This window comes from Haemaphysalis longicornis, unplaced genomic scaffold (genome assembly GCF_048455015.1).
Source record: "Haemaphysalis longicornis isolate Haplotype H1 unplaced genomic scaffold, Haemaphysalis longicornis Haplotype H1 scaffold_16, whole genome shotgun sequence".
NCBI lineage: Eukaryota > Metazoa > Arthropoda > Arachnida > Ixodida > Ixodidae > Haemaphysalis > Haemaphysalis longicornis.
Window position 1 is genome coordinate 17,662,780 of NW_027526266.1, and position 22,359 is coordinate 17,685,138.

At 46.9% G+C, this 22,359-nt stretch overlaps 2 protein-coding genes across 3 annotated transcripts in view; both read left to right on the forward strand.

Moving 5' to 3' along the window:
* The first annotated feature begins 3,183 nt into the window (after positions 1–3,183).
* LOC144166166 (uncharacterized) lies at positions 3,184–12,650 on the forward strand. 2 transcript variants are annotated; one of them, XM_077695766.1, is made up of 3 exons: positions 3,184–3,731; positions 8,716–8,781; positions 12,158–12,650. In XM_077695766.1, the coding sequence occupies exons 1-3, from the start codon at positions 3,450–3,452 to the stop codon at positions 12,473–12,475; spliced, it is 666 nt and encodes a 221-aa protein (XP_077551892.1). In that variant the 5' UTR covers positions 3,184–3,449; the 3' UTR covers positions 12,476–12,650. The 2 variants fall into 2 exon arrangements, with proteins under 2 accessions (XP_077551892.1, XP_077551893.1); XM_077695767.1 differs by lacking the exon at positions 8,716–8,781 and having other exon boundaries at positions 3,191–3,731.
* An 8,248-nt stretch (positions 12,651–20,898) lies between these two features.
* Positions 20,899–22,359, forward strand: part of LOC144166045 (uncharacterized) — a 46,988-nt gene continuing 45,527 nt past the window's right edge. Inside the window, exon 1 of the mRNA XM_077695709.1 lies at positions 20,899–21,364. Within this exon, the coding sequence (XP_077551835.1) occupies positions 21,319–21,364 (46 nt within the window). The 5' untranslated portion in view covers positions 20,899–21,318. The remainder of the gene's footprint in view (positions 21,365–22,359) is intronic.

Here is a 22,359-nt window from a genome sequence, read left to right on the forward strand (position 1 = left end):
TCTCTAACCACTGTCTTTGTAATCAAGAAGCAACTACGGATCCTCTGAACTACAACGACAGACGCTTAAGCCGGTACTATCCTAGTCTTAAGCAGTCGAATATCTCCGGACAGTACTCTAGCCAGCAGTGTCTAGAGTGCCGTACTACGGCACTGTAGCTGATCGCTGCAGGAATGGCTAGAGTGCCATCTGACAGCACTCTATCCACCAGTTACTGTGGAACTTCATTCCGGGTCAGTGCAGATGAAAGCCGAGTGCGTAGTACGGACGCGTACGCCTATCGTTTTTAACGGTGGTGATCTGGCGGAACTATTGCCGGCACACCTTGCAATGCCGGGTCCGCCCGTTAATTAACGATAACCACAACAACCAGGGCTTTTCCAACACGCTTTCTCCGCCCGTTGACAAAACTGTGGTTGTTCTTTTCCATAGAGTTTCATACTAATATATACTAGAGGGAAATCTGTCGCTGCAGTCGCGGGCCGCCGTGGGCGGCGCCATTGCTGCTAGCGACGTTCCTCGCCTGCTTGGCGTAGCAAACCATACGGCTTCTTTTTTGTCTCGAAGTCAAAATCAACAAAAAAGTAACATTTTTTTGTTCATCGTAAATTAAGCTTCTAAAAAACTACTGATATTTTGGAGGTGCAATTCTATAATTACCAAAACAAATATCATGAACCATATACGGTAATAGTGTTGCTTTTTTGCAGCCATAGGCAACGTTTCAGCCTGTTCATGAGCCATGCCAAGGACAAGAGGAACGTACCTCCGGGGTACATGACGGCACGCTCGCTGAAGCGCGGCTGCCCTAGACAGTGGCGCCAGATTTCCCTCTAGTTCTTTTCTTTTCTTGTATGTTCTTTTCTTCGTGACACATAACCGGCTGGAGGATTGGGCAGTAACCTGGAGCCTTGATGGGGGAATATGCCCGCTTCACTATACTATGAATTTGAAGGGAAAGGTTTAAGAATAGCGCATGACGTGTGACACCTGAACATGATGGCGCGTGAGTAGGACGGCATGATTACCGCACTGGACAAACAGAGTAGAACCCTGTGCCTGAAAATTAATATGCAGAAAACTAAAGTAATGATCAATAACCTCGGGGCAGCACAGTGGTTTGAGATAGGTGGCGAGTCAGCGGAAGTGGTGAGCATCGCAACCATGAGGCAGAGATAATTAGAAGGATAAGAATGGAGAGGCCTTTGCCCTGCAGTTGGCGTAGATAGGCTGGTGGTGGTGGTGGCTATGACGATGACGACGACGACAATGATGATGATGATGATGAGTAGGACAGGCCACATGTCCATCCGCTCAGAATGCTGATTTTAGGGGAGCTGTGACGGGCGGAAGTCTGCTAGCTGAAGCAATTCGCGCCACGAGAAGGAGAGACAAGGGCGAAGAAAGAAACGCAAACATGTAGTTGCAGTAAAATGAGCCTGTCGATGTAATTAGCGTATGAAGTGCCCTAAGATACTTTCCATTCACTTAGTAAATACAATCTGAAGCAACAACAAAAAAGAAAAAACAAAACAAAAAGCAAACTATTGGTAGAATTGTGAGCGGAGTAAAAATAACTCGGTGGAGATCACATGCATAGGGCGAGAGATATGGTTTTCTTTGAACACGTGATTAGGGCATTGCTAAACAGTAGCCTAGAACTATTTTTTTCCATCTAGAAACAACTGCTTATTTCTAGTCGAAATAGAACGACCGCATTTGTAATTATCGACTTCGGACGAGTGACAGTGTGTGCTCTAACATTAACAATTGTTTTCAAATAGGTGGGGCACATGCTTTAAGGAAATCCCAGATGGATTGAAGTTTTACAAAAGAGATGTCTTAGTCTAATCGAAAATCTCTCTTGCCAGGAAAACATTCCGTGACATTTTCTTTGGAAAACGCTAAATCGTAACGATGGAGCGCATCTATCCCCACCGGATATCAGTAGACATGTGCAGAACTTGGAAGGGGATGCTACACTGGTTTTGTTGGCTGAGAAACGGCCGGCATGCATTTAAAAATGGAGATAGGGCAGATATATTTAAAAGCAAACAGACTAGAAACTTCCTGGTAAACTATTCAGTGCTGTACTGCATACGTTACGACCGAAATCAGTTTCCCGAAAAAAGGCTGATGAGGCAATAGCTTTACGTAACCGGGTTCGGATACGAATGGGAAATACTCAGAGAAATTCCACAACTGTAAAGAAAGGGCACATATGCTACGGGCTTGCCCGCACGCGGCTACACTCTCGCGCACAATCACTCGGACGGAGCAATGGGAGGCTGTGTTGCCCAACTCCGACCCAGCGGATACACTCTGGGCTATCCAGATGGCCGAGGACGCTGCTAGAGCCCAAGGCCTCTTGTACGACGCCGAGGATCACCAGCCTCTCCCAATAAAGTTATTTCTCTCTGTCTCTCTGTTGAGGCAAGCACAACTTGCCTGTTTGTAAAGCGTCGAAACGTCCTCTGCATAACTTTTGGATATTTCTATTTTGGTGTACGTTGTTCTGTGTTCACAGCTCTTTTTATTGTAGCGCACCGTAGTCTGTTATACCTTTCTCCAATGCACAAAGAAAAATCGCAAAATTGCACCCTATTTTGATGACTGCTTCAAAGCGGTATAAACTGTAAACCCTTCGCCTCGTGGATTGGATTTTGCATTGCTCAGGTGCTTTGGCTCCGTGCAGCGGTTTCTTGGTCATGCGGCGTAAAAAAATAGAGAAGAAGCGAGGGCTGTTATCTAGGGTTCTCTTGGAAGCAGTGTTCGCTTTGTTTTTGCGTTGGAGTGCCTGTATTGTCCCCCAATGCTTTTCTTGTTTGTTAGAATTAACTAGAATTGAATTGTCATGAATCGCTACCTGGAGCGACGACCGGTAATTTCTCGAAGTAGAAGGATCGACGCCGCGTTCTTCCACGCATTTTTCTCCCACGCCGCTTGTTTTAAACACACTTAAACCCAGAACTACGCTCGTAAAGTCTTTCCGCCGCTGCCTACTTCTAAATTCCTCAGGGAGTAGTCCCTCGTGGTATCCATCATAACAACACGAAGAAGGCTGAGCGCCCAGCTGCATACGCGAACCCCGGGCAAATATGTGGAAGCGCGCCAACACCCTCTCCGCGGACGCCTACCCAACGACCCCGCCTAGGAAGAGGACGGCAGATGCGGCCGCCAACGCGCTCGATGGCGTTTCGCGGCGTCCCGCCAACTGCCAGCTGTGCTCTGACGAAAACAGAAATACCCTCCGCCGTCGACATCACTGCGGCCGCGGCAGCCGCAGCGTCGGCTGCGATTGCAACAACTGGAGGATTCCGACACACCAACAGCGTCTCCGCTTCTTCAGAGCTGACGAGGGGCGAACGGAACAACTTTCGTGTCGTGAACGCCGATAAGGCAATCCTTTAAGATCGAGAGGGGTTGTTTGGGCACCCGAAAGTGGAAACATGTCGGGCACGGTGTTTTCTGATATGTGCGACGTGTACCTTTGCAACACGCCCGTTCAGCGGGCCGAGTCTTTCAACTTGGCCTCCAGCGTGCTCTCCTACTTCGCCTCGTCGGGGAGCTGTGCGAGCGGTGACTCGTGGAATAAGCACTGGCTGCTGGTCTTCGACTACGGCGACGATGAGGTGCTGATCTGCGACGCTGACATGGACTCCGCCGGAGACCTGACGGGGCGGAAGTACTGGAAGAAAAGGGCCGCCTTCGAGAAGTGCTATCCAAACAGGGTAAGCGGCTTGTTCTTAACGGATTTGCGCTATTCCTACGCGCCCACTATTGCAACGGGCCGGCATCTTTACGCAGGAAAATTCTAAAAACTGCGTTCACGCCAAGTTTACCGCGCAGGTTTAAAATACATGAAAGCACGTACCTGGCAGGAGATATCTTATTTTATACAAAACGCTGTCGCAGCAAAAATCCCTTGTGGTTCATAAAGGTTATGTTTATCCAGCTCTTGCTAGCATTCAAACTGGAAAAGGGAACGTGGAAAGTGTTTGCAATTTGACTTTAATATTTTAGGTGTGAAGGGCGATAGTTTTAAGCTGTTAATTTATGCATTCTACCTAGAGTCTTCAAGTTCTCGAAAACGTCCGTGCTGAGGGCCGGTGCCGCCTTGCATGGAGATGTGGCTGTGGTTTGTTTACACTTGGGACGCCAAGTGAGCATGATGCTGCTCGAGTCCCCTCGCCGTCCACAAGTAAAACTACCTTGCGTTTAATGGACGCTTCACAGTGGCACCTCATCGGAGCCATAACGACTGAAACTAAATACCTGCAGGAGCAGCAGTAGTGCAACGTCTGGCAGAGGTGTGCCGACAGATGAGTGGGGGCACCAAAGTTCACTCGCGTTAGGTTGACGCATTTGGTTCGATTGAATTGAGTTGGATTTTGGGACGAGTTCGTCTTCATTGCAATGCCTCTGCCCGCTTTGAAGCCAATTTCGGTTTGGAGCCCGGTTGCAACGCGCACACAGATTTGAAGGCTACTTTTAGCAAAAAAGGGGCGCGTCCCAATCGCGCAAATGCGGCACTTCGTTGACGTTAAAACGCAAATGATATTTGCAACTGACGAGTGGAGGTCATGACGGAAAGCGTTTTTGAAAACTGTTTTTGAGAGCAAAAACAGCACAAAAAGTCGGAGTTATTCGAAGCCGTTGTAAGACGGTGCACCGCGTTTAAAGCTCTAAAGACGGTGCAGCTGCGTTTAAGAGCTCCAACGCCATCTGCTAATGAAAGGAGGCACACCGACTTTCTTTGTACCTGTTTTATTGTTTTCTATAATCTTATTTGCCGCAATGTGCTTTATAAACAGAGCTTGCAGTTTTTATGTCATAAGCTGAACAACACGGCACGCAGCCAAAAATTCTTTTGAAAGCTTAGCTTTCAGTTTCCTCTAATGTCGTTTGCAGTCTACCCAAAACGCACCGCTGGGAAGCGAACTTTCTCTGAAGAAGAAGAAGAAGAAGAAGAAGAAGAAGAAGAAGAAGAAGAAGAAGAAGAACGGGGGAGGCGGAGAAGAAAGAAGAAGGGGGAGGGCCACGTGGTGGTGGAGGAGGAAGAAGAAGGGGGAGGACCTAGAGGAGGAGGAGATGAATAAGAGTATGACGAGGAAGCAGGGGAGGAGGAAGGCGAAGGGGAGGATCACGAGGAGGAGGAGCACGAGGAGGAAATGATGAAGGAGAAGGTGTGATGATGATGATGATGGGGCCAAGTTAAGAAAAGGTAAAACGTTTATAGTATACTTGGGAACAAGTTAAGAACAACAATAGCTCATGTGCGGTATCACTCCGCCTAAGCGGCGGACCCGGATGTCAACAGGCGCGCGCGTTTTGAAAGGGGATTGCTGTATGCATGATATCGTCTGCCTTTTTTCACGCAGTTTGTTTCTCGTCGCTGGGGTCGTTTATAAGCATACTAAGTAAAAAAAAATCAAGAAAACGGCTCGTGCAATGTTAAAAATATTCCCAGTAACATCATACTTGCGCCGCGGGGAGTAACATCCGTCTGCGGTGATGAGGCACAGCGGCAACTTCCATTGCCGTTCTTAAGTTGTAACCCGGTATAGTCGCAATCGTACCAGAGTCCCTCGCATTATGAAGCCAGTGTGTATCATATCTCGCAATTACGGAACGTTGCTTTGTAAAAGTGAATTTATTTACAAATAGAGATACAGAGCCACATGGAGTTATTGCAGATGTCTCAGGAAAAAAATGTAGTTTTACGCACACAGGAAAATACACACATTTGAGATTTATGCGAACCAATAGACAGCGACAGCATGTTATGTCGGGGGAGTGAACACCCGTCGAGGGGTAATACGAGCAGTGCCGCAGAGTGCCGGGAATATTTATGCTCGAAAGAGTGCCAAATGTCAAGCGGTGTCATTTGTGAAGTGCTTGAAGGGAACGAAATGGGAGAAAAGGGACAGGCAGGGAGGCCCTGGAGGAGAGTTCTTGGTGGGCAGAAGTGCATTATAGTGCTTTTCCGACTCAAACCCTCAAATTGAGTCCCATCTCCTCTGCTGCTTTGCCTTGAAGCCCGCGAGAGCTTGCGAGCAGCGCGCCAATGCATCAGGGAGCTCTGATCGTGATTCAGGCCCATCAAAGGCCGTAACTGCCCACTGCATCTTCTGCACAAAATGCACCCACTCTGGTTGGGGGTGCTCGGCACAGCCAGCCGCATTAACTCTCGTCTTCCAGAGCGAGTGGAGACCTATGACATGGATGCTGTCACGGAGTAGTGGGAATTACGACTCCGCATCAAAGAATCTTAAGTTTATCTAGGTGAGCTGTCAGTGCGTGTCAAAGAAGCACTGCAGCTCGTCCCAGAAAGATAACGCCCTGCACTGATCTAAGAAGTTTTGATTTGGAGACGGGTGCATGGACGTGTAAAATTAGACAGAAAATGTACCCCTCTGTCAAGCGACGACGATGGTTGAACGCTAGGGTAAGCCATGGAACGCACTTATCAGTAAATCGCTGGAGAGCTCAATCGCAGGGCAGTAAACCTGACAAACAGACACAGTTGTTTGCATAAAGTGAGGAAGTGTTGGATCTGATTTTGAAAAGCTTCTAGTTTCCACCTTTTTTTTTAGTGGTATTAATCTTTTCGCCTGTGGAGACTGTTTCTTCAACAGGGTTAAGTGCGTTTGGACACTTCAATCCTTGAATTAGCCTGTCGTCATTCCCAGTACCGGGGTCGGACCTATAGGGAGCGTTCGACACCTAAAGCGGGGCACTGCACGCCCAAGCAGCGCCACCATCAACCACGTTGTCATCCGGTGGCAGGCAAGGTGCACCTTCGTCGCCCACAACGCAGCCGTTCGCCATGACGAGAAATATAATCATGCCAGCTGAATTTCACCGTATTGATGGGTCTGAATGTTTTATTGGTGCAGTTAAAACATCTGATGCAAACATCTCAAAAGTAATTACGTTTTTTAGGCGCCTGAACAATGTGGCGACGAACAGAAGTTCACTGTCAACGGTGACTAGCCTGTCATACTTTGTGGAGCAGGCTGACGTTTTTGTTTTTAATTATTTTTACGTTGCCACAGAATACTTCTGTCAACGGTGACTACATCCGTCAATAAAACGCCAGCTTTGTAAACAAGGAGTCTTACGCCGATTCGGTTCAGGTTTTTGGCAATTTTGGTTTACCTGCACCGCTAGCTACTTGTAAATGTTAGTGCAAGTGCTTGAACAAAGACCGCGCCTGACTTAAAAAACTGGACAAGAAAAGCATTAACGCAGGGTGGTTCACTCCTGCGCCCCTGCAGTTTTGAACCAGCACATGCTTACCTCAGGAAAAAGGACGTGCTTGTGTTCGGAGGAAATTGTTTTAGCATATTGACTGGATGATATCAACGACATCCTCAGCGAGAAATGTGTTTACTACGCGCGGAAGTAACCTTGAAAGAGGTGGCTGCTGTATTCGCCGTGCTGCGTCCGCCGCCGGCACTTTGCCCTAAGAATGAAATCGAGGCTTCGTCACCTCAGTTCCTGTATTTCTTCGGGTGTGTCCATAAAAGCTGCGCTTTTTGGTATGCCAAACGCAGTGCCCTTGGGCTAAAGAAAATGCGTTAAACAGACACCAGGACGTGTGACAAGCGCTGTGATTGGAAGTTGTTTTATTATATTACAGGAATCACTCAGTGGTTAATTCGCTGAACTAAGATGAACCAGTAGTTTTCTGGTAGCCGTAGCGAGCGATGAAAAAACGCGATAGATCCAAAAATCTCCCCGCTGCTATTCTAATTCTATTCAAATTCTATTCTAGCAATAGCTGCAGCGCAGTTTGTATTAGAATAGAAAAAAACACAAAACAGTTGAGGCACCATTTGGCAATACTGAACAAAATACGCGCACTTAACAATCAGGTGCTGATCATAAAGTCGTTAGCTGCAGTAAGTGACAGAGAGGTGCCATGGCGAAAAGAACTCCCCGCAGTGTGCAAGAAAACAAGGCGACGAATGTTCGTAGTCGTCAACTTCTCGGAATAGCTAACATGATTTCAGGACGCGAACTGCAGTACCTGGTAAATAGCAAATAGAGTGAACAGAATAGCAGGTAATAACCGGATCCCCTGTATGCAGCTATCTTAGCTGTGAAATAGGAACATGCATTCGAGCCTACGTCAGCGGTAATTTCGCCTCTTATACTAGATAGGTATAAGAGGCTAATAAGAGATAAGACAGTGCCACGATGCTATCGTAATTTTAAAAACCCGTCCCAAAAAAGATAAAGGAACATTGATAACTGTGGTGGTATTTCGGTTTCATTGGGAAACAATAGCGTCTTGCTGTTAGCATGAAACATTTTCCTAGCAAAAACGCAAAAAAGTTGATTCGCAAATCGGATACGCCACACACATCATTTAAGAAAACCGGCGGGGAAAAAAAAAGAACAAGGCACCGCGCGGGCCTGAATTTGCCACTTTAGAGTTGTAAGCGCTTGATGCTCCATATTACCGTGGATCCCGGATAATACGAATTTCAAGAGACCGCGAGAAAACGTCGTATGACCGGGGTGGCGTACGATCGTGGTGTAGGTGAATGCTGGCCTAGTAGACAATGTCACGCGACAGGTGGGCTAAGAACGTATTTAGAATACTATATATAGCGTGTTCTCGCTTGATTTGCCAACCTTTAGCTGTAATCCCAAGTTAAATAATCAACGCCCATGTTCTGCCCCCCTCCCCTTTATGGCGTCCAGCTGGCCCGCCAGCCAAGCGTCGCCGATAAAAGGTCGACCTGGTGGAGGAAATTTCGAGGAGAAAAGGCAAGTGTGAAACTGCCAAGGTCAAGCGAAACAAACGATAGTACAAGGCGGAGATGAACAAAAAACGGCATTGCCGTACATGGTGTAGACACCCTTTGAACGGTCCCGTGCCGTCGCTATTGGGTCATAATGCTCAACACATACCGTATTCACTCGCGTAATGATCGCACTTTTTTCTCTCCAAAACTATGATGCCAAGTTAGATGTGCGATCATTACGCGAGGTAAAATGTTTGGAAAAACGTTTCAGCCCAGCAAACGCAAGTTGCAGCTTAGAATGTTTACGATAAGTCTCATGAAGATCGTAATCATAACAAATAAAAACATAATACAAAGTCCACTGACCACCGAATGACCACCCAGTGATGAAAATCCAGTGTTTTCATTGCGGAACGCGCCGGAATTACGGAATTACGGAACGCGCCCGAACGAGTTTGCTGTGAGGTGAGAACAGGTCGACCAATAAGTGGCTACTGCTGTCACAGTGTGGGACATCAAGACACGGCTGCCGATTCAGCAAGCCGAGCGTGTTTTTTGTATGTTTTGTGAGTACATTATATGCATTTAGTGGGAGTTCCTTCCGCCCCAATAATGAACTCACCCTTACCGATATCGCTAATATCATCAAGTCCGCGGCAATAACGTAGCCACGTCCGCTTTGAAAGAGGAGGAAACTGACGTAAGCACAATCATCGTCGTCTAGACATGGCACAAATACGACATAAGGCTGCGGCAAGTTCACTGTGCGATCATTGCGCGGGAAATAAAAAAAAGTCACATTTTGCCGACGAACTTCAGGGATGCGATCATTATGCGAGTGAGATCATTATGGGAGTAAATACGGATGCTGTCTTAGTTTCCCACGAGATCCAGCAACGCGAAAAAAGAAAATTCAACCTTCGCGAGTAGACCGTGTTGCGGCGAAAATTTGGAGCGGTCTTCCTACAGTGCCTCGCTGCGGCGGCCAGCGAGTAACACAAAATGGCGGTGCCAACTGGTAGGTGTCTCCACCCATCGTCTCCTGTATTTTGCTCCACCCTTGTGGCGGACGCATGTAAATTGAGGCACTCTAGCAAAGAAAAGAGCGGAGTGACAACGCGGCTTTGAAAGGCATTGAAAAAGCGTCGTGAAAGGTAGAAACTCGGATTGAGCGGACGGGGAAAGCGGCTGTTCGTTCTTCGCCATGGGGTTGTGTCGCATGGTTTCGCCTTTGTCGGTGGCTCCACGGGAACTTCAAATTCATGGTCCGCCTGTCACCTGAACTTCGACTTGTCGCGGTTAGCGCGTTGGCGTACTGTTGCTGCGTGGGGCCGTGGCAGGTTAACTCACACTCACGAGTATACCGGCCAGCTTGCTTGCGTCAATTCAGTAAGTGGTCTGGCCCGCCTGCGGACCTTTGCTCATCAAGCAGCATCAAACGTGGGTAAAGACTAAAAAAGGTCAGGACGAGGCGGCTAAGCGGTGTAAAGTATGGGGAAAGCGCCGGTTTATCCGCGCCAGGGTCCGTTGTATAAAGAGGACCGCGTGCTCCCGAGCGTCATACCATCTGGGTTTTTGATGCATTGTTTCTATAGGGAGTTTACCAGTACCGCGGTGATCCGTCATAAGAAGCGGGTCGTCATAAGTGCGGGGGACGTATCAGCGGGGTTCCACTGTTCTGCGCTAAGACATTAAGGTTGGTCTGGCCGTAATAATCTTTATTCAATGGCGAGGAGGATCATTCAAGTTGCACATTAAGGTTTGCTAGTTAGATTGTAGAATTCGGGGCGGCTACACTGAACATTTATTGTTGATCCTTTGCAGTAAGCTTCTCTAGAGCACACCCTCCCCATAAACAAAATAGCTGATCACCAACAACTGCGTTACTTTCGGCAGAAAAAAATCGATCGCTGCTGGGCTGGCAGACTAGGACTTCATACTGTAGAAAAAGTGTTTTTCCCAATTTGGCCTCATGCTTTACTGTAAAAACGTTCTTTGATTATAATATCTAATTACCTGAACCACCTTCCGTAACTCTTCTTCTGCACTTAAATGACCTCACATTACCTACAGGTGTGCACGTCGCAAGCATGCGCAGTTAGCAGTTCAAATCCTGCGAAGTCGCCGAGGCATCGTTAGCCAAAATACGGTTTGAATTACCGCTGCTGTGAATTAGTGTTGGCTTATTAGACTTTACTAAGTTTATTGCTCTCTAGAAACTAACAAAATAAATTCACATTCATTACGGCAGTAATCTTGTCAGGGTGCACGTTGCGTTGTCCGATTCCTATAACGCGATAGGGAAGCGGACCATCCCATGTTTGGGCGGTCGCATAACACTCCGTGCATCTAAGTTTCAATAAACAATGAGATAGAAAATATTCTCAACTGCAAACTGTAAACATGTTTCGTTTCCTGCAGTACTTGGCGTAGTGAGTCCAGCTTCGTTGGTCCCCCCTCTCGGGATAGTGCAAGGGCGCGGAATTGTTTTTAGAGTGGAGCGGTATATGCATGCTTCGGTTCCTGCAAGTTGCGTGCTTTGATAAATAGGTAAACCGGATATTTTTCGCACCCAAGAGCAAGTGTCTTGTGTTTCCTTTTTGAATGGCTCTTTCTTGCCTAGCTAGAAGGGCTTCCGGAGCGACATTTTGGCTGGCGTCCTTCCCGTCTAAGCCCAAGCAAAGAACCGCTGGCCCCTTTAAGCATGTACTGGTGGCAGGGTAAGGAGGGAGGGTATGGACTTTCGCTCGCAGCCAGGATTCACGCGCTCACCATTGCTATACCCGTTCTGATTGGGGAAGATTGAAACATATGGACGTCTCAAGGCCCGATGCGACCTGTCTGCGGTCCTCCGGAGAACGAGTATTGTACATTGGTTTGTTCCACAGACAGTAAGCTGCCCACGACGCAGGCAGGAAATGGACAGCCCAGGTTGTTACGCTAAAATAATGTTCTTGTACTTGCAAGTTTATTTAAGATAATTAGGTGGGAAGTATGCTCAGTCGCAAATTGCGAACAAACGTTTTTTGTTTCATTAGTTCTTTGAACTGTGCCCTGATTCGCTGGTCATCCTTGTCCAAGACTGGAGGGCCCTGAATATTTTGTTTCGGTTGGTTTGTTCGGCAATATTTTTATTTTTGTATCTGTCGTGCGGCGGCGATGTTAAAAGAGAAATTTTAGATTTTGTTGGGGTAGTTTTACAGCTTTCACTGGTTTCTTTTATTTTAGAAAATTTTTAGTTTTTTAAATGCTTTCCTCCTCCAATACGGTTTGTGCACCATTAAACAACAAAATGTGTTTAATTGAACAATCACTCACTTTTGTGCAATGAAGTGCATTTGCATGTTTCAGCATTGAAAAAAAATGTATCTCTTGGTCCATTTTTCGTTCGCCTGCAGAGGTACCTGGGGAGGCACCGTGTTCCTGATAAACTACTTGAAAAGCTCTTGAAGAAAATGTGCGACTCCGGCCAGTACCACCTGATGAGCAACAACTGTCAGACGTGGGCCCTAGACCTCCTCCGAGAGCTTGGCATCAAGCCGCCCGAGGAAGAACATCACGCCGGCAAAGTTGTGAAGGGAGTCATCATTCCTGCTGCGGTAGTCATCGGAGGCGCCCTTCTTGCTGGCGCCGGACTCTTGGGCGCCCTCATTTTGGGAAATACGCGGCGCAACAACCGCGATTATGCTTGCGGAAAAAAAGAGACGGATGACTAGTTCAGATTATATTTCTCACACGCACGCAGTAGAAAATTCTGAGGCAAGTGCTGGGAGCCCGTTTTGTGGATAATTCGTATGAAGGTTCATGCATTCCGTACTTCTTTAGGTGCTTTTAAGGCTGTGTGCTGAGCTTGGGGTGACCTTAAAGAAATAAAAACATTTTGAAAACGTTCGTAGGGATTCTCAATTTTTTGACACCGATTGGTTACGCTGTGCTAAAAGCAGTAAAATGAAGGTTTGTTGGAAGGCTTAAAATTTAGTTTTCCTTAGTCTGAAATTTCCACACGCAACCAATAAATGTGCCCTACGGACTGGATGCCTGTCTAACTGAATGCGTGTCTGACTTACTGGTTGACTCACTCACTCACTCACTCACTCACTCACTCACTCACTCACTCACTCACTCACTCACTCACTCACTCACTCACTCACTCACTCACTCACTCACTCACTCACTCACTCACTCACTCACTCACTCACTCACTCACTCGCTGACTCGCTCGCTCGCTCACTCACTCACTCACTCACTCACTCACTCACTCACTCACTCACTCACTCACTCACTCACTCACTCACTCACTCACTCACTCACTCACTCACTCACTCACTCACTCACCAACGCCGAGACTAAACCGCTGGAACCGGGAACTTGGGGCCTGAAATTGCTGAGTACTCCAGCAATCTCAGGGCACAAGTCCTTGGTTCCAGCTACTCTTTTACAGGTAAGCGAGGCATTAATTAACAGTAACGCATTGCTTATCTGTGTAGGGGCTCAGTAAAGTTTTTTTTCTGATAACGATTAAATATGGGGCAAGCAATGTGTTTGTACAACTTCGTGATCGCCTCTTTGGCTCATTCAGGCATCAGATTGGCTTTTAGTGGTAAGAGAGAGTCATGCAACTGCACAACTAGCCGACGTCGCCAACCCTATTGTAGAATGGCAGACTTTGTGGGTAAATCCCGTGTCTTTTCATATTTCCCGAAATGTCTTATCTCATTTTAAAGGAAGCGATCCAAACAAGATCGAGAAGTCGCGGCATCGTTAAACGGTAACATCGGCATGTTAAAATATAACTCTAGAAATTCGCATCACCGTGTTTCGCTCGGCCTTGTAGTTTGACTGTCTGTAGTTTGACTGTCACCGGCGGTGCTATGTGAACGAAAAAAAAATTATACAAGCGTATCCGCTTACTTCCCTGCAAATGTCGGCAGCATGCGATAGTGCTCTTCTGCCGCTGCCATTTAACACTCTCTCGTCTCTTCCTGGCTACACGTCATGCTGTTCTACATCTTTCCGGCTCACCCTGTCATGCAATCAAAATTGAAGTTGCTGAATCGTACTGAATTTTCCGGTTTTGCACTCAGCACGCGCCATCGGTTGAAACCACTCGCTTTCAGTGGTGGGGAACAACTCAGACACACATCTTGTTCTTACTGCTTACTTTACTCTGGCCTCTCTGCTACAGAGGTTGAAGTCAATTTTTAATCGGTTACTACATAATGTAACCCACCTATACTTTACATTGAAAGGACGGTGCTCTTGCCAGTTATATGCAGTAGAACCCCGCTCTTACGTTCCTCCGTGATACGTTTTCCAGGCTGCTACGTTGTTTTTGTCTAGTCCCGGCGCAGCTCACACAGTGTACCATGTAATAAAATGCTGACTGGTACGTCGTGTCTCAGAGTACGTTCTCGGATCATTCGTGTCAATCTGACACTTCGGAGCCGCCCGGGCAACATGCTGGGACCGCCATTTTGACGTTCGACGAGCCTTGGCCAGGCTTCGCTACGGAATTGACTGCATGAGGCCGCACGTGGATGCGATTCGTTACCACTAGATGGCCCTTTGTTACTCGATAATATCACCGTCATCTCTGTGCTTACAATGGAAATTTCACGGTGGTATGCCGGAAGTGCGTGTTTGCCATAAAACACCACCGCAAGAGTAGCACGCGCTCTCGTCGTCATCGTGCGCTTCAAGCTTCGAGAACAACGTTGAACTTGCAACCGCGAACTTTGCCGCACCTTGATGGCGTAGCAAAAACGGGACGCGCTTTCCTTTCAGGAAAAGCTTGACGTACTAAACGTAGTAGCCAAGCAGCCACCGCGGAAGAGAGTCCACATCGCTAGGGGCCCTGCATTGCGGCGCGTGGTGTTTTCTAGCGATCGCAAACAGCGGCAATCCTACATTCTCCCGTTTTTTAAGGTGGGAAAGCTGAAGTTACAGAAATGCATGGTAGCAAGTAAAAGCTACACTGTTTTTGTTCATTTTCGAAGGTATCCTCAATGCTGCCTTTTCCAGGCTTTTACGTTTCGTTTTCCCAGTCCGGTGAAAAACGTATCAACGGGATTCCACTGTACTTACCTTCTGCTTTTCCCGTTTTCCCGGCACTTCCCGGCATTTCAATGTTTGCTGAAAAATGTAAACGCACAAAAAATGCCATGAGTATTAGTTATTTCGAAAGGCGTTGGCTCTACATGCTTCTTCATAAAGCGTTCTTTAACTTTCCCCATGCCGGCTGAGTTTCCTGAGTGCCTCAGAGCGACAGGCACTCACACAGGCCGAAATTTTAACGCTGAGGTACCCACCAAAATGGCTCGCATTGATTAAGTTGCAATATTTGCAGCGACTGCCCATTAGTCTAATTCATTTACCCAGATGTGAATGTCGTTCTCTGTATTGTTGCTGCATGAAAGGGGAAATTATATCTGTAAAGGCATGTCCGTCTGCACACACAAATATTACAATGCTATGTGGCGGAATGAAGCAAACCAGCTGAAGCAAACCTATACTACTAACAACATGCCACTTGAAATCACAACGAATAGGAATAATGTATCCCGCAACTAAAAACATACAAAGCCGTGAGATGGAGTAAGCAGGGATTTGCTGAAAAAGTGGCCTCGTAGGCTTTCTTTGCTGGAAATGACACCGAAAGATGATAGAATTTCGTGCACCCGAGCAACCAAACGCTTCTTCTCTCCCTTTCTACCTTCATTTTGTCCCCAACTGCTGTTCCTCCTACCATTCACCTCCCTCGTGTTCCTCTTCCCACCAACTCCTGGCGTTCATGATCATCATCATCATTATCATCATAACTATTATCAGCAACAGCAGCCCGTTTTTGTCTACAGCAGGACGCAAGCACCTGTAAGAGATTTTAAGTGCGAATGCACTTCTTAAGCGACCCTGAACCTGCGTCCACCGGCGATGTCCGCATAGCATACCCACGTGGGGGATTGGCCAGGAATCTCCTCGTCTTCCTTGGCAACGGGAGGAGATGGGCGCGCGCTGCCTGGCCGCTGACATGGCACATACCCACGTGGGGGATTGGCCAGGAATCGGGCGTGAGAAGGGCTAATGCACCCGCTTAAAGGAGTACTGACACGAAATTTCAAAGCTGAGATCCGCTCTAGCAATCAAGTACAACGACAACACAAATAGGTGTCTGTGAATAAATGCATCTTTCTTTCTTTGTAGTTGTGTGCGTGTGTGTGATCTCTCTTTCGCGAACATTACCGAAACGCGCAAATTCAACTCGTGCATTCGCACTTTCACATTCTTCCCCTCGGGGAAATGCGGGGAATTTTTTTACTATGTGTCTCTCGTGGTGTATCAGCGTTCATTCTTTCCCCCGAATTTTCGTAGGGCATCCAGCCACCGAGTCCTTGGCCAGCCCGTATTTATTTTCCGGTCTATTGAAATCACCTCCGCTCAATCGATGTTCTACCTGCCTTTACTGGTGCTTATAAACCCCTCAATCAATCCTAAGTTAAATTCCTTCTCTACAAATCACTTCCAATGCTCCCCCTTCAAGTTTACACTCCTCTACCAACTCACCCGACAACACTGCGCTTCCTCCCGCTTTACCTCTCTCTCTCTGTGTCTCTCGCATTTTTCCTCTCTGGCACTTCGCTGTCTCCCAAATGCTCGCAGTCCCTCCTTTGCCCCCCTCACCCAATCTGGGCCCTCAGATACAGTATGTCTTCCTCCTTTCACTGTTAGGCCTTTCAACTTCCTACCCCTTCTACGCAGGGCTTCCATTCTCGTCCCCTGTGGCTTATATTCCCTCTACCCCTGATTGAAACGCAACGAAAAAACAAAACAAAAAGCAAACGGTGGATAAGAGCAGACAGGACAGGCGATAACTTCCTCACTAACGGGCGCTAAGGGAAGCTAGCGCCTGTCATGTCTACTCTACTCACCGTCCGAGATTTTTGTAGCGTGAGCTACATGGCGAGGTTGAGCAGTTTCGCGTGGCTCCTGGAGAGCCGTGCTTCGCAAGCGTGGCACGTGTCGGCCCGGTCCACTTGATGATCATGAGAGGGGTGGCCGGGTGTGGAAGCGATGGCTCGTGCGTCGCAGAAACACCGGCGTGTGTCTGTGGAGCCAGCTTAGCTCTGGGGCGATTGGTGACGCTGCGCCGGAGCCGATTGATCAGTATACATGTGTCACATAATGCGTATACCGTGTGTGTGTCATTGAAGCAGCAGTGCGCTTGATAATCCAGCTAATCCTAGACAACCAGGAAAACTAAGAATAACCAGTTGAACCAGAACTCACTCTTCGCATATCCTAGCACAGCCGAGCTAAGCCGCTGCTAATTTGTCCCTGCGATTCGATCATGGGAACTACTTTTCAACTATCCCAGCAAGAAGTTCTTCCGTCTGCCGTCTTCGCTTTTCTTTCGTACTTCCAACTCCTTGTCCCTTACGCCTATTTCTATCCTCCTTTCCCCAGTTACTTCCTTTTTTACCCCTTCTCCTTCATTCGAGGGTCTTCACTGCCACCCATTCTTCTTGCTCTGCCTTCTCCAAACTTACCTCTCGTAATTTGTATTTCTGCATCCGCACTCACCCACCACCACCTCAGCGTTCCTTTCCACTCCGCAACCTCACTTTGGTCCGCTTCACTTTTTTACCACATATTCTCTTCTTTCTTCGCCTTCTGTTCGTAAATCGCGTGCTCCCTCTTCTCGATTCCTCCTCCGCTACACCCTCATTCTCCTCCCTTTCTCCTTCATCTATTCACGTCGACATCACTTCATTCTCCTCATTTTCTCCTTTATCTAATCACGTCGGCATCACTAACTGCGCTTTCTCGTAATTCTCCAATATCCCTCCAATCGCAGATGTGTCCAACTTTATTATTTCGTAGTTCTCCCGCACCTTTTACAATTTATTCCCATATCTTTCTCTCTTTCTCTGACGGCGTCATATTACTACGCACTTTTTCATCTTTGTAGTCTGTTCCCTTTTGCTTTCGCAATCCCATTCGTAAGCAGTCTTAGGTGTCTCCCAGAAATGGATTCAGTCAACGTTTCACAGGATTTGGCTATTGATCTGAATTTGCTCAACTGAAAAGTAATCATACATACTTTTGATTAAAAAGCTTTTATTTGTGCCTGAATCCACGAAAAACAGTGACTTCACATAGAAAACAGAACATTAAAAAGTATATAATACAAACGTCACGATGTACCATGCATTGATATGTACATAAAAGCGCCATAATATGCCAAACACAACCAACTCTCTTAAAAGGCAATGCTTACGGCTTTCTACCGCGCTTCCCGTGGTCCTTCGGTGGCGTGGTGTTCGTCACCTGCCTTTAGCATGTCCTGAGGGACCGCACACGTCCCGTATTTTCTCTGCTCGCCTGTCTACGTGCTGCTTGTATAAATTCAGGTACTTTCGGGAAGTATTTATCGTTATACTTGTTCAATTGACCCTTATTAAACACACAAGAAAAATATCGGTGTGATGGCAAGGCAACCGGGTGACGGATGACAGTTTTAGGTACCGACAGGTAACCGGTCCGATGCCTAAAAAAAACTGGGGCACTAAAGTGTGCTTACAAGACTTAAAGGTGGAAGCATGGCGACACTTTTTAACTACTCCTTTATAGGCTACATCGTATTCCGGTATCTTTTTTCGCTTTCTTCTACGTGTGTTTTGGCGCAAGTTAGTTTATCACAGAGACTGGTGTAAACAGCAGATTTCCTAGAGTTTTGTCTTTGCGTGGCTACAGTAAGTCCGTGGTACTCTCAAGCCATTACATTTACTTGACACGAGGCAAGCTGTATTACACAAATTTATTTTTACAATTTACAGTTTTGTGGAGTTTGTGGAGCGGCACTTTGGCCTTTCAAAAGTCCTGATTCCTGGCCAATTTCCCAAGTTGGTATGTCCAGGAAGAAACTAACAGCATCTTTTGTTCCAACATCGACAAAGTACGTACGATTACTATAGAAAAAAGTGCGGAGATGACGCAGTGGTTGCTCTTTGCCGGCCTTTGTGGAATCCGGGGTTTAAGACAGATTATATCACACTTTTTTGTATACTCTTCACAAAGGCAGCCATTTTGTTGACCAACAAACAACAACAGTAACGACGGCTTCTTGCAGAATGGGGAACTTAACGGTTTCTGCTTAAAAATGGCCGGGTTGGTCAAAAACCCGACATATGGAAAACCTAAGGGTGAAGAATTGGTCGCAAAAATTGGTTCATATCGGTCTTGTCTAAGTCTTGCTCCGAAGCTGTCAGAGACAGCTTTATGAGACAAGTGCCCAGGGTAAGGGCTGCGGGTTATCCTGATTGTATTTTGACAAGATAATGTGATGTCACAAAAATAAAGATGAATCGTTCACAGCCCGAATATGACACCAAAACAGAAAGCTCACAAAAAAGTACGATGGCTGCTTTGACACAAGACCACAGTTGTCTCATGATGTGAAAATGTTGCGCACAGGTACGACGTCAAGGTTTTCTCCTAAGCTACACGGAAGCCTAGAAGAGCGTGTGGAAAAGAGATCCAGATGATCGACAGGAAGAGTGGGTGCCAGGGAAGTCACAAGAAAAAGGGACCCCGACATGACCCCGCGGGAGGGGCACGAGTAAATGCAGAGCATTAGCGGCGTTACGCGCGTGGCGGTGGCGATGGGTGTTGTAATGGTAGGTTGTTGTTGTTGTTGGTATGATTGGGGAGAGAGAGAACGAGACGAGTATTAGGTAACGTCAAGTGTTATTATTATTATTTAGTGCGGCTTACGCGCCGACACCCGGGTTTATATTCCCAACGAACGCAGTAGAGGGAGAGGAGGCGGAGAGAGAGCGCGCTATCACGCCACCTTCACGCCACGACGCGCCAGCACCTGCTGTTGCTACGGTGCTTGCAACGCCGGAGCGCGCGCTGCACCTGTTGTTGCAAGCGTGTTTAGGGCGACGAGGAGTGGGGGAAAGGGCGCAGCTACCGTGGTGCGGACGCCGAGTTACGGACGCATAACATCGTGAGTTAAAGAAATGCTCTGCATTTAAAAATATTTGCGCAGTTTGCACTGGTGGTGCATAGCTGGAGAAAGAGCATAGCTTCTGGCCCCTCTCCCTTCGTCGGAGACAGGGCTGTTGTTCCTCACATGGATTTTAGAACTCGCCGCTTAAAGTTTTTTTATGACTAGTGGGCCCGGATCACTTTGTCTGGAGCCATTCACATCGCTCCCACAGTGCTAGAACCCACGGCAACCGGCGCCGCAAACTCGGCGTCTGTGTGCCCCACTTTGGGCGCGAATACACGTGAACTGGCTTAGAGAACAGCATGCGAAAGATCAGGCCGCGAACCCCGGGTAGATTGTTCTTGAAGGTCGAGCTGGCCGACGCCGGGCGCTTCTCACGAGGCGCACGGTCATGTGCGCTCGGTATTTTTGTTGGTATTTTTATGGCAACCCTCGATGGTGGAACTAAAAGCTTAAACACCTCTGCTTGTAAAAATGTTTGCGGGACAGTGAAGTACTTTTCCGTGTTATGACGACAAAAATCCGACGCACTAATTTGTTAAGTACCTTCTATAATAAACGCGTCCACACGTGGGCATAGCACCTACGCTGTTTTGCTGTTCTTAATTCATCTTAATCTACCTTAATTCACCGTATAATCAACCGCAGTTCCCCTTAATGGATCCAAGGTCAGTCTATTTCATCCTCTTCTATCTAAATCCACCTTGGCCCTATCGCTCTGCTCAGCGGTATGCGGCAAGGTGGTGCTTTCCAATACGAATCATTTGACAGTCAGCGCGTGTCTTGACTACTTCGTTTCCTGTGTCATCTTCTGCGCACTTAATATGGGTAACCAAGAATTCGTACATACCCCCAATGTTGTTTTAGAGTTTTAAGAACAACAATGGCAAAGTAACACGCACTCTATTTCTGTTTTTGTTTCCACAAGAGAAGTGTTGGTCAGACATAAATGTCGTAGCTATAATTAAAAAAGCATTTACCACCTATGGCTGAGCGCAATTCGGTATCGAATCAGAGAACAACCCATACGTAATTCCTTTTACGTGGTTGTAACATAAATATAAACATAAACATAAACATATTATAAAGTAACGTTCCAGACGCTTGGGAGAGACTCAATGCATTCGCTTAACTTCAGCCAACGGATTGTAAGTTGCAAACTTTCTGGTGCACTGTCTGCATACACACGTTCCTTTTATCTAGGCTAGGGGACACCTGCCTGTCTGTATGTGCAACTGTGTACTTGGCTGATCACAGACTACCTGCAGGTCCCTCTTTTAATGCAGTAATATGTTGTCAGTACGAGAGCCATGATTACAAAAACACTGTTAGTAGTTAAATTTCTCAGTTGTACTGAGTTTACGTGTATGCTTTGTATTTCATATTATGCCTATCATCATTCTCATATTTGCCTTGAACGGTTTACATATTTTTGTAATGTTTTGGGTAGGCAAGGCTGCGAAGAAGAAGGACAAGAAGAAGAGAACGCCCCTCGCGCTATCGCATTCTGGAGCTTTCTAATCTCGCCGGCCTACGACGCCGATTGACATGGAACCTGCAAGTGAGCTTCTTACGGGGACCCCTGAATCACTGGGTGAGTACTACCCAAGGGTTGACTCCTTGAGGAAAAGTGTCGATTAGACCACTTGGTGCACTCGGGTTCTGTGAGTGTAACTGTGAGCCGCTTCGGTCATCGCCGCTCAGGCTCTCGGAGACTAGGCGATTATATTAAGGTTCATTAGTTCAAATGTAACGCACTTAATTCGGGTGCCGCCCGGAACGCGCAGAAACATTGGTATTCTCTGTGAGAAATGTTTGGTAGATGGTGTCTGGGTCGTACGTAAAGAGCGGTGACGAGGCACCACGTTTGACGGGCTGCAAAAATTGGGTACTAGTTGAAAAAATGCAGGAGTATCATTGAGAGGCTTTTGGGCGCGTGCAGTATTTTGTGCAAGTCGGGACGATCGCGAGAAGGGCTATAACAGTTTATGATGCGGAAGCAGTTCGTTTCCCCTCAGAGTGCGCTAAAATGATGTGTGGGTTTCCAATTGCGATTTGCGCCAACAGGCGTCTAGTTTTTGTTAAGATGTAATGCTTTCGACGAATGCAATGTAACGTTATGCCTCCTTGTAGCAACCAAATAAAATAAGATCGGCGGCCCAAATTCGGTTGATGATCGAAGCCAATTGCGCTTTAGCTAAATAGAAAATAGCGTGTATTCGCTGGGTTCAGAACCTCAGCCGTCCCATTTCGTTTGCAACTTGGTATGCGCCTCTAATCGCGGCGTACTACTGCCACTGTCTTATAGATTGCTTTAGGATTCGGCAGTTGAACTTTTGCTATGTGCAATGTTTTACGTATGCTTACAAACGATTGTTAGCACCCTTTACACTTCATTGTATCTCTTTATTCTGACTTATATCCACCTAGATGTCGTATACACGCAGCGTTGTTTCTGTTGTTGAAATATTTCGATGTTGCGCCTGTTTTCGTAGTTTTGTGTCATTTTTATTCATGAAGTATTTAGCTTGGCACGTTTTTTTTATTATTGACTGAATTTACCACATTTAACCTACATAGAAACTACAC